Source organism: Hemitrygon akajei, chromosome 20, assembly GCF_048418815.1.
Source record: "Hemitrygon akajei chromosome 20, sHemAka1.3, whole genome shotgun sequence".
Classification (NCBI taxonomy): domain Eukaryota; kingdom Metazoa; phylum Chordata; class Chondrichthyes; order Myliobatiformes; family Dasyatidae; genus Hemitrygon; species Hemitrygon akajei.
The window spans coordinates 4,035,897-4,058,326 of NC_133143.1; the positions used below are offsets into that span (position 1 = coordinate 4,035,897).

The window sequence follows — 22,430 nt, forward strand, 5'->3', positions numbered from 1 at the left end:
CATCCCCCTTAATTTCGGCCCAAAACATCGACTGTTTTAGTAATTCCCTTTGATGTTGCCTGATCTGCTGAGTTCCTCTAGCATTTTGTGTATTGCAGAGCCAGTTGCATGAATTGAAAACTCGGTGTTTGGAAATGGATGCTTTGGAGAGACGCTGTCAGAATTTGGAGAACTGCCTAGAAAGAACGGAGGAAAGGTATTGTTTTGATTTGGGCTTTTCTCCAGGTAGTGTTTGATATAGAAATATTAATCATTTGAAAAATTGCTTTCTTCAAAAATAGCATGTTCAAACTGTGAGCCCTGAATTGGCATGTTTTTCCATTTACAGTCTTAATTGAAATTTCAATGTATTGCATCATTTCTTGGGATATAATATCTATATATTGATATCAGATTCGAAGGTATTATTTTGAATTCAAGGATACTGGAAAAAAAATCTTATTTTTAAAAAAATGCCAGTAGCTTTAAAAATGTGTTGAAATTGTACATTTAAGGGGCGGAGAAGCCTACTCTTATTGTGTGTAGTGACAAGTACTATTCTGCACCATCAAACATCTGTGCACAGGAGCCCCTTTTGTTCCTGAATGTATATTGTAAACTCTCTTCTGTCTCTTTCCACCTTCCCCGGAAGAGAGCTCAATGATCCAAAAATCTGACGTCCTCCCTCCTACACCATCTCCTTAGCCACGTGATCTTCCCATTTCTGACTTTACTAGCACATGTCATGGGTAGCAGTCCTGAGATCACAACCCTGGAGGTGCTGTCCTTTAATTTAGCACCAAACTCACTAAACTCCCTTTGCAGAACTTTGTCACTCATCCTACCCATGTCATCGGTACCTATGTGGGCCACAACCTCTGGCTGTTCACCCTCCCACTTAAGAATGCTGAGGATTCGATCCAAGATGTCCTGGACTCTGGCACCCGGGAGGCAACATACCATCTGGGAATCTCATTTTCATCCATAGAACCTCTTTTCTCTTCCCCTAATTAATGAATCTCCTATCACCACAGCATGCCTTTTCTCCCCTCCCCCTTCCCTTCTGAGTCACAGGGCCAGAGACTTGACCACTGTGACTTTCCGCTCTGTTAGTCGTCCCCCCCCCCCCACCCCCCCGCAACAGTATCCAAAGTGATATACCTGTTGTTGAGGGGGGATGGCCACAGGGGTACTTTGCACTGGTCACTTAACTCCTTTTCCCCTCCTGCCTGTCATCCAGTCTCCTGTGTCGTGCACCTTGGGTGTAACTACCTTTCTCTATGTCCTTTCTATCAACCCCCTCAGCCTCTCGAATGATCCAGAGTTCACCCATTTCCAGCTTCAACTCCCTAACGAGGAGTGTTGGAAGCTGTAATGCACTTCTCACGGGTGTAATTGTCACGGATACTACAGGTCTCCCTGCCTTCACGCATCCCGCTAGAGGAGCATTCAGCTATCCTTGTGTTCCAACTGTGCAAGTATAAAAGAAACAATAAATAAACTGGGGGGAAAAATTCCACCTACTGCTTTTTGCCTTCTCTCACTCAAGCCTCTGAGCTAAAGCCTCAGATAACCACTCTAACATTTTCCACTCCAACAATGGCTGCTCCGTTTTTCCGTGCGAAATTTTAATCTGTTCTTGCTAATCATTCCCAATCACTGATTGGCCACTGTTCAAAACATCAAACTCTGCAAATTGATGTCTTATGTACTCAATCAGCAGTTCTCCTTTAACTGGAAATGTCATGCTGGTACTTTTGTAACGCTGAATACAATATGGGGGTTCCCCCACCCCCCAAAAACAATTGATGCAGGACAGCACCAATGGCATCTTTTTAATCCAATTCCTGCTCAGCATTTTAGCTTTTGGCCTCCCCTGACCACATCCACTGTTAAATGTAAACTGGTCCCCTGTGAACCACTTCTGCCTTAAGGCAACATGCATGTCCACATGAGGAAATCTGCAGATGTTGGAAATTCAAGCAACACACACAAAATGCTGGTGGAACACAGCAGGCCAGGCAGCATCTATAGGGAGAAGCACTGTCGACCCTTCGTCTCGGCCCAAAACGTCGACAGTGCTTCTCCCTATAGATGTTGCCTGGCCTGCTGTGTTCCACCAGCATTTTGTGTGTGATGCATGTCCACACTATCTCCAGGGTAGCCACAGAACAGAGTTCGGTGGTTGTAATTTTGGAATCTGGCATAAAGACAATTCACTTATCAAGGTGGTGACTGAGCCCGTATCTAGCTGAACTTTTACAGGCTTGTTGTTCACAGTGAATAGATCAAGGTAAAGAGGGTGGATTTGGTGTCAATGTCATAGTGCCCACTTCTTCATTCCAGGTGCTTCCGTGCACAATGGTGCAGTTTGAATTTGCTTTCTAATGGCACATTGCTTAGCAAAGCACGCCTTGACAGTGTCCTACCTTCTGACTAAACTGGCTGACTGTCTTTTGATGCTTGCAAATGGACCATTGGGTGTGACTTTGTGCAAATCAATGACGTCTCTCTGGAGGCTTGTGTGATCTCAGCATCTGCTGGCAAACATTGGTGTTTTCGGGAGGGGGTTCTTACTGCCTGAATCAGTGGTGATGGAAGTGGCTGAATCTGTGTAAGCACACCCTTGACAGCCTCCAAGAGGCGAGTTGTGGTGCATGCTTTATCCCAGAACAAATCGTGCTTTTTGGACAAGAGGCTCTCCTGTGTTCTCCCATGTTGGACTCCAACAATCAATGTCTGGAATAAGCATCTTTTCTTCGAATTTGCTAAATGAATCATGTTAGAAATGTATAAACTGGGCAACTTTTATGTAGGAACACTGAACCAAGCCTGCTGAGACAAAAGGCCATTGTACACTCAAAGGCACACACCCAAAGGAGTGCATCCCTATGTAGGAGGTCCTATCGATTCACCGCACAAATCATTAGCCACGTGCACACTCATCACATTCTCAAAATTGATCTGATACAGTACAAGCTCAAGATAGAAGTTTGTATTGATCCTATTCTGTAAGGTTCTCATTCTATGTCAGCAAATTAGGCTGCGTCCACACTAGACCGGATAAATCCTTAACTCTCCAGAGTGTTTAAATCTGAAAACGCCGATTGGCCGGTGTAGTGTGGACGGGGTAACTGAAGTTTTTTAAAAATGCTGTCATGACGTGCCGGAACAGATGGTAGTGGCAGCACGGCATTTCATTGTTTTCTTGAATGCAACCTCCAACACCACAACAACAATGGCGGATGGCTTCAGGAGACTGTCCCTGAGCAGAATGTTACTGCAGCTTTGCGGTATGACAGAGAATTTCAACCCCCCACACAACCTAACAATTTCAGAACAGACAGCAACAAGACTGAAGTCAGAAGAGTTAGAAATGTACTCACCAAATACTTTGACCCATAACTTACTGAATAAATAAGTATACTCACTATGCCCTGTTTTCTGTCCTTGCTTGTATGAAGGTGGTTTACCTTTTTATGCAAGTACTTCTCTGACAATAGATGTGTAACAGCCTAATGTAACATTGTATGGAAATACAAGATAATGCTGATGCAGACTTGCTTTATACATTCAACAATGTGCTTTATTAATAAAACGAGCAGTCAACGTTTCAGGCCGAGACCCTTCGTCAGGACTGAAGAAGGAGGGGGCAGGGGCCCTATAAAGAAGGTGGGGGGAGGGTGGAAAACCAATCAGAGGAAAGATCAAGGGGTGGGGTGGGGAGGGGAAGCAGGGAGGGGATAGGCAGGAGAGGTGAAGAAGGAATGTAAGGGGAAAGTGCTATGGGTAGTAGAAGAAGGCAGAGTCATGAGAGAGGTGATAGGCAGCTGGAAGAGGAGGCAGAGTGAAAGTGGGATGGGGGAAGGGAGAGGAAGGGAATTACCGGAAGTTGGAGAATTCGATGTTCATACCAAGGGACTGGAGACTACCCAGACGGTATATGAGGTGTTTCTCCTCCAACCCGACCCCTTGGACTTTGACTTCTCAGACCTTCGGCAGGCTGAAGACCCATCCGCCTCTGACTCTAACCCCGACTGGAACCACGGCCTCCCGGACATGGGCACCAGCCCCTGGCGTGCCATGGACTCACCCGCTTCTGACTCGGACCTCAGTTCTAGTGCCCTGCGGGCCACAGGCTCTGAAACCCCCAGCTCTAGATCCAGCTCGGACCGAGATCCTGACCCTCTCCAGACCGGGACCACTCTTACTGCTGCTGGGACCTACTGCTCCTCTTATTCCTCTACTACCCCCTATCCTCCCCATGACTCCCAACCTTCCCTCCACCCCTCATCCCCCCTCCATTCCTCTGATCCCTCATCCTACCCTCAGCCCGCTCTCCCTGATCATCCCAACCCCCCTCTCCCTCCTGAGACCTCCCACTCTTTACCCTCCTTGACTCCAGCCCCAACCCTTGCCATGTCTTCACCTTCCCCTCTCTGTGGCAGAGTGTTCTGTGCTCAGCAAGGGCCTCACTTTTGCCCCCCTCCGGCCACACCTCAGTGAGTTCCGTGCCAGGCATGATGCTGAACTCCTCTTCCATTGCCTACATCTCCGAGCCTACTACTTTAACAAGGATTCCCCTCCCTCTATTGATGACCCCCTTCTCCTGTCTTCAGCCCTCCTCCTCCTCTTCCTGGACACCCCCACCAGGCCTTCTACCTGTACTCTTTTCATCTTTTCATCTCCAACTGTCATCAAGACATCAACCGTCTCAACTTCACCTCTCCTCTCTCCTGTTCCAACCTCACTCCCTCTGAACGCACTGCCTTCCACTCTCTCCGCACTAATCCTAACCTCACCATCAAACCCGCAGACAAAGGTGGTGCCGCAGTAGTCTGGCGAACGGACCTCTACCTCACTGAGGCCAAACGGCAGCTCTCTGACACCTCCTCTTACTTACCCCTGGAACATGACCCCACCAAAAAACATCAGACCATTGTCTCCCGCCCCATCACTGCCCTTATCAACTCTGGAGAACTTCCATCCTCAGCCAAAAAACTCATAATTCCCACACCCCGCACTGCTCGGTTTTACCTCCTCCCCAAGATCCACAAGCCTGACTGTCCTGGTAGGCCTATAGTTTCGGCCTGCTCCTGCCCCACTGAACTTGTATCTGCCTACCTGGACTCCATTTTGTCACTCATAGTTCAGTCCCTCCCCACGTACATCCAGGATACATCCCATTCCCTTTACCTCTTCAATAACTTCCAGTTCCCCGGTCCTGACTGCTTCATTTTCACAATGGATGTCCAGTCCTTATACACTTCAATTCCCCATCCAGAAGGCCTCAAAGCCCTCTGCTACTTTCTGGACAATAGACCTCACTAGTTCCCCAACACCATCACACTCCTCAGGTTGGCGGAACTGGTATTCACACTTAATAACTTCTCTTTCGGCTCTTCCCACTTTCTCCAGACCAAGAGTGTAGCGATGGGCACTTGCATGGGCCCCAGCTATGCCTGCCTCTTCGTGGGTTATATGGAACAGTCTATGCTCCAAATCTATACTGGTAAAGCTCCCCAACTTTTCCTTCGATACATCAATGACTACATTGATGCTGCTTCCTGCACCCATGCTGAGCTCCTCGAATTTCATCGACTTTGCCTCTAACTTTCACCCAGCCCTCAAATTCACTTGGTCCATCTCGGACACTTCTCTCCCCTTTCTCGATCTCTTGGTCTCCATCTCTGGAGACAGACTGTCCACTGACATCTTCTATAAACCCACTGACTCTCATAACTACCTTGATTATACCTCTTCCCACCCTGCCAAATGTAAAAATGCTATTCCCTATTCCCAGTTCCTCCGTCTCCGCCGCATCTGCTCCCAGGATGAGGCTTTCCGTTCCAGGACATCTCAAATGTCCTCTTTCTTTAAGGATTGTGGTTTCCCTTCTGCCATCATCAATGATGCCCTCACCCGCATCTCCTCCATTTCCCGCACTTTGTCCCTCACCCCATCCTCCCGTCACCACAACAGGGACCATGTTCCCCTTGTCCTCACCTACCACCCCACCAGCCTCCGGATCCAACGCATTATCCTCTGCAACTTCCGCCACCTTCAACAAGACCCCACCACTAAGCACATCTGTCCCTCCCTACCCCTCTCTGCTTTTCGCAGGGATCGTTCCCTCCACGACTGCCTGGTCCACACGTCCCTCCCCACAGATCTCCCACCTGGTACTTATCCCTGCAAGCGTAAGTGCTACACCTGTCCCTACACCTTCTCTCTTACCACTATTCAGGGCCCCAAACAGTCCTTCCAGGTGAGGCAACACTTCACTTGTGAGTCTATTGGGGTAATCTATTGCACCCGGTGCGGCCTCCTCTATATCGGCGAGACCCGAAGCAGATTGGGGGACCACTTCGTCGAGCACCTCCGCTCCGTCCGCCACAACAGACAGGATCTCCCGGTTGCCGCCCACTTCAACTCTGCTTCACATTCCCATTCGGATAAGTCCATACATGGCCTCCTATACCGTCTGGGTAGTCTCCAGCCCCTTGGCATGAACATTGAATTCTCCAACTTCTGGTAATTCCCTCCCTCTCCCTTCCCTCATCCCACTTTCACTCTGCCTCCTCTTCCAGCTGCCTATTACCTCTCTCATGACTGCCTTCTTCTACTACCCATAGTGCTTTCCCCTTAGATTCCTTCTTCACCTCTCCTGCCTATCCCCCACCCCTTGATCTTTCCTCTGATTGGTTTTCCACCCTCCCCCCACCTTCTTTATAGGGCCCCTGCCCCCTCCTTCTTTAGTCCTGACGAAGGGTCTCGACCCGAAACGTTGACTGCTCCTTTCAACGGATGCTGCCCGACCTGCTGAGTTCATCCAGCGTGTTGTACGTGTAGATTTGACCACAGCATCTGCAGTGTACTTTGTGTGTGCTTTATTAATGTTTTGCTTGTGCAAACATTCAATAGATGCAATTGTCACTACTTCCAAAATGTCATTTTTAAGTAGTAGCTTATGTTTAGCATAGACATGAAAATGTTATGGCCAAAAAAGGAAAATTATAAGTTTCACTTTTACTCAGGTAAAAATAAAATCTCTTTTGCCCAGTAACTCATTTTATTGCACGTGTTAAATGCAGCAAAATAATACAGAAAGACATGGCAAAAGTAAAGGCAAACAATGAGGTAACAGCAAATTTCAGTTTTGCCCAGTAACAAGTCTCATTACATTTAATTGTAGCTGTCGTCCATTTCATCGGTGAAGAGACTATGGCTGTAGGAAATGTTTCCAATACTGTCCGTGAATTCGCAGTCAGTTGCCTCCATATGCTCCAGTATTTGTTTGTTTTAGTTTTAAGTCCTCCTGTGCGAGAGCCAACAGCTGTCTGTCGTTTGGCAATTTCCTTTTAAGTTTTTCTAGTCTGTAACTGAACAAACGCGCTCCAAGTCTTTCACAGCGAGATTCGACACCAAACGTGTCGATTGTATTCTGTAGATGTGTCCTGCAGATGCCCAGTGGGAGGAGATTTGCCCAAACACCCCTTTTAATGTGGACAGAGGTATTTTCAAAAACGCCTGGTGTGGACCCCTATCGTTTTTACGTGAAACTGACTTTTTCAAAATTATCCTGTCAAGAGTGGACGTAGCCTCAGATTCTTGCTGACTTGATTATATTGTGGTAGAGCAATAGGTTGACACTCGAGTGGCAGTAGAAAACAAAACCAGGAAAGCTGGCAATATATTGCACAACACATCTTGGAATTGTAATGATTATTGATATTCCTTGGGTCAGTTCAATCATTGAAATGAGCTGTTAGTCTACAGGTAATATATGACTTTAGTTCCTTCAGAGCAGTTTTTAATATTTTCATTTCTTTCGCTTGAAGTAATTGCATGAATATCTTTTTAACAGTTCAACAATGGAGTCACAACGTCTAAATGAGTTGGAAAAGAGATTAAAAGAAGAATTAAATGTCAAGGTATTGTTAGTTTGTACTGAAGTTTTTTGGAGCAGTTGGGAAAGTGCAGGGTGGCTAAATCCCAAATGTGAAGATGTATTATAAAAGGAGGGTGAGGGAGCCATGGCTAATGGGAATTCAAAGTCAGCATGGTTTCCATAAGGGAAAATTTTGCCTGACAAATCTGTTGGATCTCTTTGAAATAACAAGCAGAATAGACAAAGGAGAATTGGTGGATATTGTTTATTTGGATTTTCAAAAGGCCTTTGACAAGGTGCCGTACGTGAGGCTGCTTAGCAAGATAAGAAAGAGCCCATGGTATTACAGGGAAAACACGGGCATGGATAGAACTTTGGCTGATTGGCAGGAGGCAAAGAGTGGGCATAAAGTGTTCAGACCACTTCTTTTCATATTGTATGTCAATCTTTTGAATGATGGAATTGATGACTTTTTGGCCATGTTTGCAAACGATACGAAGATAGACAAAGCTGTTGTTTGTCATATACATTAATGATCTGGATGATGGGGTGGTAAATTGGATTAGTAAGTATGCAGATGATACTAAGATAGGTGGTGTTGTGGATAATGAAGTAGGTTTTCAAAGCTTGCAGAGAAATTTAGGCCAGTTAGAAGAGTGGGCTGAACGATGGCAGATGGAATTTAAGGCTGATAAGTGTGAGGTGCTATATTTTGGTAGGATTAATCAAAATAGGACATGCATGGTAAATGGTAGGGCATTGAAGAATGCGGTAGAACAGAGTGATCTAGGAATAATGGTGCATAGTTCCCTGAAGGTGGAATCTCATGTGGATAGGGTGGTGAAGAAAGCTTTTGGTATGCTGGCCTATATAAATCAGAGCATTGGGTATAGGAGTTGGGATCTAATGCTAAAATTGTACAAGGCATTGGTGAGGCCGAATTTGGAGTATTGTGTACAGTTCTGGTCACCGAATTTATAGGAAAGATATCAACAAAATAGAGAGAGTACAGAGGAGATTTACTAGAATATTACCTGGGTTTCAGCACCTAAGTTACAGGGAAAGATTGAACAAGTTAGGTCTTTATTCTTTGGAGCGTAGAAGGTTGAGGGGGGGACTTGATAGAGGTATTTAAAATTATGAGGGGGATAGATAGAGTTGACATGGATAGGCTTTTTCCATTGAGAGTAGGGGAGATTCAAACAAGAGGACATGAGTTGAGAGTTAGGGGGCAAAAGTTTAAGGGTAACATGAGGGGGATTTCTTTATTCAGAGAGTGGTAGCTGTGTGGAATGAGCTTCCAGTAGAAGTGGTAGGGGCAGGTTTGATTTTGTCATTTAAAAAAAAAAATTGGATAGGTATATGGACAGGAAAGGAATGGAGGGTTATGGGCTGAGTGTGGGTCAGTGGGACTAGGTGAGTGCAAGTGTCGGCATGGACTAGAAGGGCCGAGATGGCCTGTTTCCGTGCTGTAATTGTTATATGGTTATATAGATGGGGCAGGCATTGTTGAGGAAGCAGGGAGTCTGCAGAAGGACTTGGATTAGGAGGATGAGCAAAGAAGTGTCAGATGGAATACAATGTCAGGAAGTGTATGGTCATGCACTTTGGTAGAAGGAATAAAAGTGAAGACTTTTCTAAATGAGGCAAAAATTGAAACACCAGAGAATTCAAAGAGACTTGGTAGTCCTTGTGTAGGATTACCTGAAGTTTGACCTACAGGTAGAGTCAGTGGTGAGGAAGGCAAATGCAATGTCAGCATTCATTTTGAGAGGACTAGAATATAAAAAGAAGGATGTAATTATGAGGCTTTTTAGGGCATTGGTGAGGTCTCACTTTGTGTATTGTGAGCAGTTTTTGACTCCTTATCTGAGAAAGGATGTAGAGGTTTCAAAGGAGTTGCATGGAAGTGATTCTAGGATTGAAAGTCTCATCATATAAGGTGTTTCATGGCTTTTGGCCAGTACTATCTGGCATTCAGAAGAAAGAGGTGGGGGGGATCTCATTGAATGTGGTGAGGATGTTACCTATAGTGGGTGAGTCTAGGACCAGAGGGCACAGCCTCAGAATAGAGGGATGTCCATTTAGAATGGGGATGAGGAGGACTTCCTTTAGCTAGAGAGTGATCAGTCTAAGTCATTGGGTCCATTTAAAGTGGAGGTTGACAGGCTCTTGATCATTCGGGGTGTGATAGGTTATGGGGAGAAGGCAGAAGAATTGATTTGAAAGCAAAATGGATCGATCGTGATGAAATGGCAAAGCAAACTCGATAGGTCGAATGGCCTAATTATGCTCCAATGTCTAGTGGTTTTAATAAGTAATTCATGAAAGAACAGATCATGTCCTACACCCATGAAACTTTATTCTGGCAAGGAGTCAGTGGAATGAAGTTTCTTCACTTTTATATTGTAATCCTTTTCAATGTATGGGTGTTATTGTATTGTGCATGGAAAGCACATAGTATCAATATCAGCATACAGTCGGCCCTCCTTATCCGCGGATTCCGTATGCGCGGATTCAACCAACCGCAGATCGAGAAAACCCGGAAGTTCTCTCTCCAGCACTCGTTGTTTCAGCATGTACAGACTTTTTTTCTTGTCATTATTCCCTAAACAATACAGTATAACAACTATTTACATAGCATTTTCATTGTATTAGGTATTATAAGTAATCTAGAAATGACTTAAAAGTACAGGCAGTCCCCGGGTTATGAATGAGTTCCATTCCTGAGTCCATCTTTACGTCGGATTTGAAGTCAGAACAGGTACATCCGGTATTATTTAGCGTCAGTTAGTCAAACGTTTTTCTTAGTATATAGTACATATTTTACCTTTCTGTGCATATAAAACACTTAAGAAACGTATGTATTCCAATAATTAAACCAATGTGTTGCTTAGTAATAATTGTAGCTTTCATCGGGGCAGGGCCTTTCACATGCTCCATTAAAATTGTTCCGATCGTTGACCAACTGTAGCCTAACACTTTTCCAATGACCGATGTCGTTTCACCTCTTTCCAGTCGCTTTATTACTTCCACCTTATTTTCAATCATGATCGTGATTATTTTCGTGAACAGAAACACCATGGATTCAGAGCTGCACCGCCAGGTCCTAAAGACCACCACATTGAGACAGGTTAAATTAGGAGCAAACACGAGGAGATCTGCAGATGCTGGAAATTCAAACAACAACACACACAAAATGCTGGTGGAACACAGCAGGCTAGGCAGAATCTATAGGGAGAAGCGATGTTGACGTCTCGGCCCGAAACGTCAACATTGCTTCTCCCTATAGATGCTGCCTAGCCTGCTGTGTTCTACCAGCATTTTGTGTGTGTTGTAGGTTAAATTAGGGACTTGAGCATCCACGTTTTTTGGTATCCGCGGGGGGGGGGTCTCGGAACCAATCCCCCGCGGATAAGCAGGGCCGACTGTACTATATGAGGGGAAGAGCTTTTGGCATTTGGGTCGAGGGAGGAACATGATGGTGACATGAATCCACTTATTGTCCATTGTAAAACCCATGGACTTGGTAATGCCTTTTAATGACTATTAATGATGTGCAATCTCAAAAATTACTTCCGTTTTAAATTTTCAGGAAGCTCTAAAAGAAAAGCTAGCACACATGGAGACTGAGTAAGTATTTTCTTTAAAAATGATATCTGGTGATAATATGTTGACCAATTGGTGATCGCACTTATGACCGAGTTAGACTGGGAGAGAACCTGATATTGTAACGGCAACTTTAAGGTGTCGATTGTGAGAGGCTCTTTGCAGGCAAAGGGATGTTTGCCAAGTGAGAAGCTTCTAAAGGTAAGATAGATGAGATTAGGGTGATGGGCATTGTATATGTGATCTTTCACAAGGCCCTTCTCAAGGTCTCACATAGTAGGATGTCCCAGAAGGTTAGATCACAGTGAGCTAGCCAAGTGGATACAAAATTGACTTGGTTGAAGGAGACAGTGGTAGTGGCGGATTATTTTTCAGATTGGAGACTTGTTGCAAGTGGTGTGCTGCAGTGATCCATGCTGATTGGAGACCCTGTTTGTCAGGTAATTTTGGATGAAAATGTAGGTGGTGTGATGATCAAAGATGACACCATTGCTGGTGGACACTGAAAATGTCTAACGTTGCAACAGGATCCACAAAGAATTGAATCGTGAGCAAAGGATGTAATGTAACTCAGATAAGTAGGAAGTGATGCTCTTTGGGAAGTTAGATCGTGGTAGCAAATTCATAGTAAATGATAGGACCCAAGGGTGTATTGTTGAATAGAGATACAGGTATATAGTTCTCTGTAAGTGGAAGCAGGTAGACAAAGTGGTTAAGAAAGCATCCTTCATCGGACAGGGCACTGGGTATGAGAGTTGGGAGGGTATGTTACAGCTTGACAAGATGTTGGTGCGACTGCATTTGGAGTATTTTGTTCCGTTCTGACTGCTATACTCTCCAAAAGGATGTGATTTAAGCCAGAGAGGTAGCAGAAAAGATTAAGGAGGGTGCTGCTGCAACTAGAGGGCTTGACTTACAAAGAGACTGGTTAAATTAGGTGTGACCTTTTACAAATGTATAGAAAATGATGATGGGCTTAGATAAGATAGATAGTGACAGTTTTTCCCCAGGGTGAGGCATAGTTTTAAGGTGATAGGGAAAGATTTAAAGGGGATCCGTGTGGCAAACTTTACAGAGGGTGGTTTATATATAGTCTAAGCTAGCAGAAGTGGTTGAGACAGAAATAGTTGTGGCATTTAAAACTGTGAGGCAAATGTTGATAAGCACCTTGGTTGGTCTGGATGGTTAGGGCAGAAGGGCCTGTTTCTGTGTTGGATAACTGACCTTATGATGTTGCCCAATAGTAATTGATAGGATGAAGGTGTTTCAACCATGGTGATGCTAAAATTTGATCTAGATTGGAGAGAAGTGGTCTATCAAGATTACTATTCAGTAACATCTGTGACAGCTTTCTTGTGAGGAAGAAATTGGGCTGAGTTTGTGGAGGAAGAATGCAATCAAAACTTGTACCTCTTCACTTCAGAATATAGATTCTCTCCTGGCTAAAATTGCTGACGATATTATAATGTACATAATATAAATCAAACCATCCAGCTTTAAAAATATATATTTATTCATTAGGCATGATTTCTCATCTTTTTCTGCATTATCTTGATCACTAAGTTCTCTCAAATCTTTTTGTCAGTGAGAAATTTTAATACATTTAGGAAGGAAAAATAATTGCATTTGTAAAATCTACAAATACTGCACAAGTTTGATCCAACTTCTGCAGCAGGAATTGTGCTGCTAAATTATGCAGACCATCTCTGAAACCGATGGTATGGTGAGCTGTGAAGAAGAGCAACAGCAGGATCTTGATCACCCCGGCTCAGTGTGCTGAGGACTGGCAGATGGAGTTAATGCGGATAAATGCAAGCTGTTGCTTTTTGGCAAGATAAACTAGGTAGGACATCCTCAGTTCGGACAGTAGGGATGTCAGGCAGGATGTGGAAGGGCAGGGAGACCTCCAGTGTCCCTGACCACTACAACTGCAAGAAGTACATCCAGCTGCAGCTTCTAACAATCCGCATTACAAGAGTTAGAGCTGGAATTGGATGAACTCCGGAGCGTTCGGGAGACCGAAGGAATGATAGATAGGACAGTGAGGGTAGAAACAGAATAATTTGGCAGATTAATGATTGGCTGAAAAGCTGATGCAGGGGGCAGGGCTTCAGGTTCTTGGATCATTGGGATCCCTTCTGGGGGAGGGATGACCAGTACAGAAGTGATGGGCTGCACCTGAACCCAAGGAGGGCAAATATTCTCGCAGACAGGTTTGTTAAAGGTTTAATTTGGCAGGGGGATGGGAACCAGAGTGAAGGGAATCGGGATGGGATCGATGGTAAAGATGGCATGCAGTCAGTCTGTCAGGAAGATGACAGGACAAAATTGTAGCCAGCAGGGTGGCTATCAAAAAGGGCAGAATAAAAAATAGTAGCAAATACTGTACTCAACGTGTTATTTCTTATACTCTGTGCATTGAGATATAAGGTGGATGATCTTGTTCCACCATTACAGATTGTCAGGTATGATGTTGTGGCCGTCACTGAATCATGGCTGATGGATGGTTGTAGTTGGGAGCTGAATGTCCACGGTTACACATTGTATCAGAGAGATGGGAAGGTAGGCAGAGGAGGCTTTGCTGGTAAAGAATGGCATCAAATCAATAGAAGGATGTGACATAGGATCAGAAGATGTTGAATCCTTATGGCTTGAGTTAAGAAATTGCAAGGGTAAAAGGACCCTGATAGCAGTTATATACAGGCCTCCCAACAGTCGCTGCAATGTGGACCACAGATTACAACAGGAGATAGAAAAAGCATGTCAAAAGAGCAATGTTGTGATAGTCAGTGGAGATTTCAACATGCAGGCCAATTGGGGAAAATCAGGTTGGTAATGGATCTTGAGACTGATTAGGTTGAATGCCTACAAGATGGCTTTTTAGAGCAGTTTGTCATTGAGCCTACTAGGGGATCAACCATCCCCTTTCAGTTCATCCGTCTCCGCTGCATCTGTTCTCAGAATGAGCCTTTTCATTCTAGGATGAAGGAGATGTCCTCCTTTTTCAAAGAAAGGGGCTTCCCTTCCTCCACCAATAATGCTGCCCTCAACTGCACCTCTTTCATTTCATGCATGTCTGCTCTCAGCCCATCCTCCCTCCACCCTACCAATGATAGGGTTCCTCTTGTCCTCACCTACCACCCCACCAGCCTCAGTGTTCAGCACTTAATTCTCCAAAACTTCTGCCACCTCCAACAGGATCACACCACCAAGCACATCTTCCAACCCCCCCCCCCCACCCACTTTCAGTTTCTGCAGGGATCGCTCCCTTGTCCATTCGTCCCTCCCCACCGATCTCCCTCCTGGCACTTATCCTTGCAAGCGGAACAAATGCTACACCTGCCCTTACACCACTTCTCTCACTACCATTCAGAGCCCCAGACAGTCCTTCCAGCTGAGGTGACACTTCACCTATGTCTGTTGGAATCATGTACGGTGTTTGGTGCTCCTGGTGTGGCCTCTTGTATATCAGTAAGACCCGACAGGGAGACCGCTTCATTCACTACGGAAAAGGATCTTGGCAATTGTAGGGATGACTTACAGTGGATTTGAAAAGCTTAAACATATAGACATTAAGAAAGAGGATGTGCTGGAGCTTTTGGAAAGCATCAAGTTGGGTAAGTTACTGGGACTGGATGAGATGTACCCCAGGCTACTGTGGGAGGGGAGGGAGGAGATTGCTGAGCCTCTGGCGATGATCTTTGCATCATCAATGGGGATGGGAGAGGTTCTGGAGGGTTGCTGATGTTGTTCCCTTATTCAAGAAAGGAAGTAGGATTTATGAACATTTGGAGAGGTATAATATGATTAGGAATAGTCATAGAAGGCAAAGAGTGGTTGTAGACAGATCATAGTCAGTGACCAGTGATGTGCCTCAGAGATCTGTTCTGGGACCCCTTTGTCATTTTTATAAATGACCTGGATGAGGAAGTGGAAGGATGGGTTAGTAAATTTGCTGATGACACAAAGGTTGGAGGTGTTGTGGATAGTGTGGAGGGCTGTCAGAGGTTACAGCGGGACATCTATAGGATGCAAAACTGGGCTGAGAAGTGGCAGATGGAGTTTAATCCAGATAAATGTGAGGCGATTCATTTTGGAAGGTCAAATATGATGGTGGAATATAGTATTAATGGCAGTGTAGAGGATCAGAGGGTCTTGGGGTCTGGGTCCATAGGACACTCAATGCTGCTGTGCATATTGACCCTGTGGTTAAGAAGGCATACGGTGCACTGGCCTTCATCAACTGTGGTAATGAGTTCAAGAGCCGAGAGGTAACGTTGTAGCTATATAGGACACTGGTCAGACCCCACTTGGAGTATTGTGCTCAGTTCTGGTCACCTCATTACAGGAAGGATGTGGAAACCATAGAAAGGGTGCAGAGGAGATTTACAAGGATGTTGCCTGGATTGGGGAGCATGCCTTTTGAGAATAGGTTGAGTGAACTTGGCCTTTTCTTCTTGGAGTGACAGAGGATGAGAGGTGACCTGATAGAGGTGTATAAGATGATGAGAGGCATTGATTGTGTGAATAGTCAGAGGCTTTTTCCCAGGGCTCAAATTGCTAGCCCGAGAGGATCAACCAGTGGCCACACGTTTTAATTCCACTTCCCATTCCCATTCCAATATGAACATCCATGGCCTCCTCCACTGTTGGGATGAGGCCACACTTGGGTTAGAGGAACAGCACCTCATGTTCTGTTTGGGTAGCCTCTAACCTGATGGCATAAATATCGATATCTCAACCCAGTAATCTTCTCTCTTCTCCCCCCCCCCCCATTCACAATTTTTCATCCTCTTTTCCTTTTCTCACCTTATCTGCTTGTCCACCCATCACCTCCTCTGATCCTCCCGCCTCTTCTTTCTTTCATGGCCTTCTGTCTCTTTGACCAATCAATTTCCCAGCTCTTTACTTCATCCCTCCCCCTCCAGGTTTCACCTATCACCTTGTGTTTCTCTCTATTCCCTCCCCAACCTTTATAAATCTACTCCGGGTTTTTTCCTCCTGTCCTACCGAAGGGTTTCAGCATGAGAAGATGACAAAAGGATGAGCCATGGTTAAATGGGGGAGCAGACCCTGTGGGCCAAATGGCCTAATTCTGCTCCTGTGTCTTAGGATCTTATAGAGAGGTAGTTACACACAAGCTGCAGGACATGGGGAGTTGGGTACTGAGTTAAAGGGCAGGACCTTCCAGGTTGTGATGTCAGTATGGCTACCTGAGCCACTTCTGCTACCTTTGGATCATTGGGCTCTCTTCCAGGGTAGGTGGGACCTGTACAGAAGGGATTGTTTGCACCTGAGCTGAAGGGGGACTAATATCCTAGTGGGAAAGTTCGTTAATGCTGCATGGAACAGTTTAAACTAGAGTTGCAGGTGGATGGGAACCAAGTTGTGGAGGCCGATGTCGGTAAGACCTCAGACAAAGTCAGGAATCAAAAGGCTGAGCATGGTGAGACTACTGTCCTGAGCTGTGTATATTTCAATGCAAGAAGTATCGTAGGAAAGGCAGATGAGCTCAGGGCATTGATTAATACTTGATTTTGTATCTATTTGTGAGTCTTAGTTGCAGGTGGAGGAGGACTGGGGCTTTGTTGTTTTAGACATGACAGAGCAGAAGGGATTAAAGGTGGAGGAGTGGTGTTATTAGTCAGGGAAAATGTCATGGCAGTGCTCCGTCAGGACAGACGGGAACTCATCTAGTGAGGTGTTATGTGTGGAACTAAGAAATAAGAAGGGTAAGTCCACGTTAATGGGGCTATATTCCAGACCACACAGCAGTCATGGGGATTTAGAGGAACAAACTTGTAAAGACCACACAAACTGTTGCAAGAAACGTAAGATTGTTATAGTAGATGATTTAAATTTTCCATATATTGACTGGCAATCCCATACTGTAAAAGGACCAGATGAGATAGAGTTTGTCAAATGTATTCAGGACAGTTTCCTTATAACCATATAACAATCACAGCACAGAAACAGGCCATTCCGGCCCTATCAGAATGTAGAAGTCCCAGTAGGAGAGAGTGAGATACTGGATCTGCTATTACAGAATGAGAATGGGCAGGCAACAGAAGTTTGTGTAGGGGTACACTTTACATCCAATGACCACAAGGCCATTATTTTCAAAGTAAAAATGCAAAGAGATTGATCTTGTCTGCGGGTTGAGATTCTAGATTGGAGGAAGGCCAATTTAGATGGTATCAGAAATGATCTGGCAAGTGTGAATTGAGACAGGCTGTTTTCTAGCAAAGGTGTATTTAGAAAGTAAAAGGTCTTTAAAAATGAAAATTTGAGAGTACAAAGCTTGTGTGCCTGTCAGAATAAAAGGTAAAGGTAACAAGTGTAGGGAATCTTCATTTTCAAGAGATGTTGAGGCCCTGGTTAAGAGGAAAAAGGAGGTGCGTAGCAGGTATAGGCAAGTACGAACAAATGTGTTGCCCTTGGAGTACAAGAAATGCCAAAGAACACTTCAGAAAGAAATGAGGAAGACAAAAAGAAGGCAGATACGGTGAAGGAGAATGCTAAGGGATTGTACAGCTATGTTAAAAGCAAAAGGATTGCAAGGGACAAAATTGGTCCTCTGGAAGTCCAATGTGTGGATGGGGAGATGTTAAATGCATTCTTTGCATCTATATTTACTTGGGAGTGGATGCAGAGTCTAGAGAAGTACCGCAAAGCAACATCAACCTCATGGACCATGCACGTATTATGGACGAGGAGGTATTTGCTACCCTGCAGCAAATCAGGATGGATAAACACCCAGGGTGTTCCTCTGACCTTATGGGAGGCAAGTGTAGAAATTGCCGGGGCCCTAGCAGAGGTATTTAAAACATCCTTAGTGACAAGGGAGCTACCAGGGGATTGGAAGATAGCTAATGTTATTCTGCTGTTTAAAAAAGGCCCTAAACATAAACCAGGAAATTATATACAGGTGAGTCTGACATTAGTTGTCGGAAAGTCATTGGAAAGTATTCTAAGGGACCATGTATATATTTGGATAGATATGGACTGATTAAGGAGAGCGAGCATGGCTTTGTACATGGTAGGTCATGTCTAATCAATCTTAGAGTTTTTCAAGGAAGTAACCAGTAAAGTGGTAAAAGGCAAGGCAGTGGATGTTATCTGCATGGACTTTAGTAAGGCATTTGACAAGGTCCCACAAGGAAGGCTGGTCAAGAAGGTTCAGTCACTCAGCATTCAAGATGAGACAGTAAATTGGATTAGACGTTGGTGTTGTGGAAGAAACCAGAGAGTGGTAATAGAAGGTTGCCTCTCTGACTGGAGGACTGTGACTAGCATTGTGCTGTAAGTATCGGTGCTGGGTCCATTGTTGTTTGTCACCCATATCAATGATCTGGATGATAATGTTGTTAAATGGATCAGTAAATTTGCAGATGACACCAAAATTGGGGCTGTAGTGGACAGTGAGGAAGGCTTTCAGAAGGATCTACATCAGCTAGAAAAATGGGCTGAAAAATGGCAGGTGGAATTTAAAGTGGACAATTGCGAAGTTTTACACTTCGGTAGGACCAACCAGGTAGGTATCACACAGTGAACAGTAGGGCACTGAGGTGTGTGGGGAATACAGGTACATAATTTGTTGAAAGTAGCATCACATGTAGCCTGGGGTCATAAAACTTTTGGCATATTAGTATTGAGTACAGAAGATGGGATGTTATGTTGAAGATGTATAAGATATTGGTGAGACCTAATTTGGAGTATTGTGCAGTTTTTATCACCTACACATAGGAAAGATGTAAGCAAGGATGAAAAAGTGCAGAGAAAATTTACAAGGATTTTGCTGGGTCTGGAGAACCTGCATTATAAGGAAAGATTGAATAGGTTAGGACTGTTTTCTTTAGAACTTAAACGATTGAGAGGAGATTTGATAGAGGTTTACCGAATTGTGAGGCGTATAGATGGGGTAAATGCAAGCAGACATTTTCCACTGAGGTTGGGTGGGGCAATAACCAGAGGTCATCAGTTAATGATGAAAGGTGAGAAGTTTAAGGGGAACGTGAATGGAAACTTCATCCAAAGGTCGTGAGAGTGTAGAATGAGCTGTAACACAAGTGGTGCCTGCGAACTCAATTTCAATGTTTAAGAGAAGTTTGGATAGGTATGTGGATAGTAGGGATATGGAGGACTACGGTCCCTGTTTGTTGTTTGGAGTAACAGTTTAAATGGTTTTGGTATGGACTAGATGGGCTGAACGGCCTATTTCTGTGCTGTACTTCTCTACAACTCAATGACTAAATGCTTGGGCCCTGAGGTGTTTTGTAGAAAATATCAGTGCATGTATACAATTCCTCGAAAGTGGCAACACAGGTGGTGAAGGTATATGGCACGCTTGTCTTCACTGGCTAGGATACTAAGTACAGGATTTGTGATGTCATGTTGAAGTGTTTTGAGACTTTGGGAAGGATATATTTTGAGCACTGCATACAGTTCAAGTTGCCCTATTACCAGAAGAGTGTTATTAAACCAAAATGGCCCAAAAAAGATTTATGAGGATTTTACTGGACTGGGTCGGGCATGGGTTAGAGAGGCTGGATAGAGTTTGACTTTTTTTTTATCCTGAATCACTGGAAATTGAGGCATCACCTTTAAAGAAGTTTATTAACCCATGACAGAGCATAGATGAGGTGAAAAAATGGTCTTTTCCCAGAGAAAGGGAGTCAAAAAATACAGCGTGTGGGTTTAAAGTGAGGGCGAAAAGATTTTAAGAGACCTGAAGGAGAACTTTATCCACACAAATGATGTGGGTATATGGAATCAGCTACCGGTGGAGGAGGGTACAGTTACAGCAGGTAAAGAAGATTTGGACAGGTACGTGGACACGACAAGGTTAACACAGGAAAATGCAGCCAGCTCTTTTAGGCAATTTGGTCAACGTGCTCGTGTTAGAAGGAAAGACATTTTTTTGTAGTTCAATAGCTTTGACTCTATACCATCTCTTATTTTTGTCCAGATTAACTATGAATAAGACGGCATCTATTCAGCAGACTATTAAAGAGTACCAAATAGAACTTGAACGCACCAGAAGTTTAGAAGCGAAAACCTTCAGTGAGAAAGAAGAGTTTCGATCAGCTCTTGAATCTGCAAATGAAGAGAAAGAGAAACTTAGCTGGGTAATTATGAAAGAGGATGTGTTGGCAATCTTTAAGTGTATAAACATGAATAAATCCCTGCGCAGAATCAAGTGTATCCTAGGACATCCTAGGCTTGGAAAACAAGGGAATCAATTCCAAGGCTACGGCAGAGATTTTTACATCTACCTTAGCTACAGGTGAGGTACCAGAAGTCTGGAGGATGGCTAATGTGCCTTTTATTTATGAAGGACTGTAAGGGTGAGCCAGGTAACTACAGGTTGATCAGTGGTGCTAAAGTTACTGGAGGCGATTCTAAGAGATAGAATCTACCACATTTGGAAAGGCAAGGCCGATTTGGAATAATCAGCATAGCTATGTGAAGGGGTAGCATATCTCAAATTTGAGTATTTGAAGAGCTGTCCAAGAGGATTGATGAGGACAAGTCAATTGGCATTGTCTAAGTGGACTTTTGTAAAGCCTACAACCAATGCCTGCATGGTGAGCTGGTCTGGAATGTTGCAACACATGGGATCCGATTGTGCTAGCAATGGTACAAAATTGGCTTGGTGAAAGGATGCAATAGTGGTAGTGGGGTGTTGCTTTTTTAGATTTGGAAGCTGATGACCAGTGGCTACAGCAATTGTTTTTGGGTTTCCTTTTGTTTTATAATGATTTGAATAAGAAGGTAGATGACATGATTATTAAATTAAAAAATGTGGATAACACCAAAATTTCATATCCTGGACAGTGAAGACATCACAAGTTACAAATAATCTTGGAAAGTTAACCAAGGAATGTCAGGTGAAATTTACTTTGTATAAATGTGGAATGATTAAACCATGGCAGGACATGCACAGTGAACGGGAAGGTCCTAGGGAGTGTAATGAAATAGGAAGCTGGGGGTACAAGTACACAGTTCCCTAAAAGTATTGACACAGATAAACATGGCGGTGAGCAAGGCAAATGGCATGTTTGCATTCATTGGAAAAGACGTTGCTATAGGAGTTGAGATGTTACTTTACATTTGTACAAGACGTTGCTGAGAGTGCAGCTCCGGTCATCATACTGTGGGAAGAATGTTATTAAGCTGACGAGTATGTTACCAGAACTGAAGAAAGGATGTAGATTCAAAGTGAGGTGAAGGATTTGTTGATAAGTCTATCTCCTTGCAGAATATTTTTTAAATTAAAATGCTAGAAATGCTTGGCAGGTCAAGCCACCTTTGGGAGGAGAAATGGTTAATGTTTCATGTTGAAGACTTTGTCAGAATGAACTTCATTTATTTAATTCATAGTTAAGGATGTGGATAGTGCTGGCACAACAGCATTTAGTGAACATCCATCATTCCCCCTTGCTGGGCCATCATAAGAGCAGTTGTTGCATACCCCAGACAGGGTAAGGACACTGAATTTCAAAACTGCAGATAGTTATGGTTAGAAATAAGAACAGAACGCTAGAAACAAAATGTGGACAATTTCCCATTCCATTTGCCCCTCCCACATCAGGTTGGTGGTAAGGAGATGTTGTTTTTGGAGATTGTACCATGGTTTTTCATAACACAAAGCCAAATAATTTTTATCACAAAATTCTGAGTAAATTTCTTTGCATATCACAATTTTTTTTGGAACAGATTTCTGATTTCTGTCTGGCACGCTGGCTTCCATCAATCTTGAGCTTTGAATATAGGGTAGTGTGCATTTGGATTGAGTAGACAAGAACTAGGCACATTAGCAACATCTAAGCATCATCTAGAAAAGTACATGGATAGGAGAGGTTTAGAGGGCTGATGGGACCAGCTTGCTGGAAAAGGGCTGTAGAGCCTCTATCTTTGCTGTGTGACTATGCTGCCTGACCTGTTGAGT

The 22,430-nt window shown here is 44.1% G+C and overlaps 1 protein-coding gene across 1 annotated transcript in view; it reads left to right on the forward strand.

Annotated features, from left to right (window-relative positions):
• The window catches only part of kif15 (kinesin family member 15), a 176,819-nt gene that overhangs the window by 148,770 nt on the left and 5,619 nt on the right, over nt 1-22,430 (forward strand). Inside the window, exons 29-32 of the mRNA XM_073072971.1 lie at nt 99-196; nt 7,847-7,913; nt 11,466-11,503; nt 20,448-20,607. Of these exons, the coding sequence (XP_072929072.1) occupies nt 99-196; nt 7,847-7,913; nt 11,466-11,503; nt 20,448-20,607 (363 nt within the window). The remainder of the gene's footprint in view (nt 1-98; nt 197-7,846; nt 7,914-11,465; nt 11,504-20,447; nt 20,608-22,430) is intronic.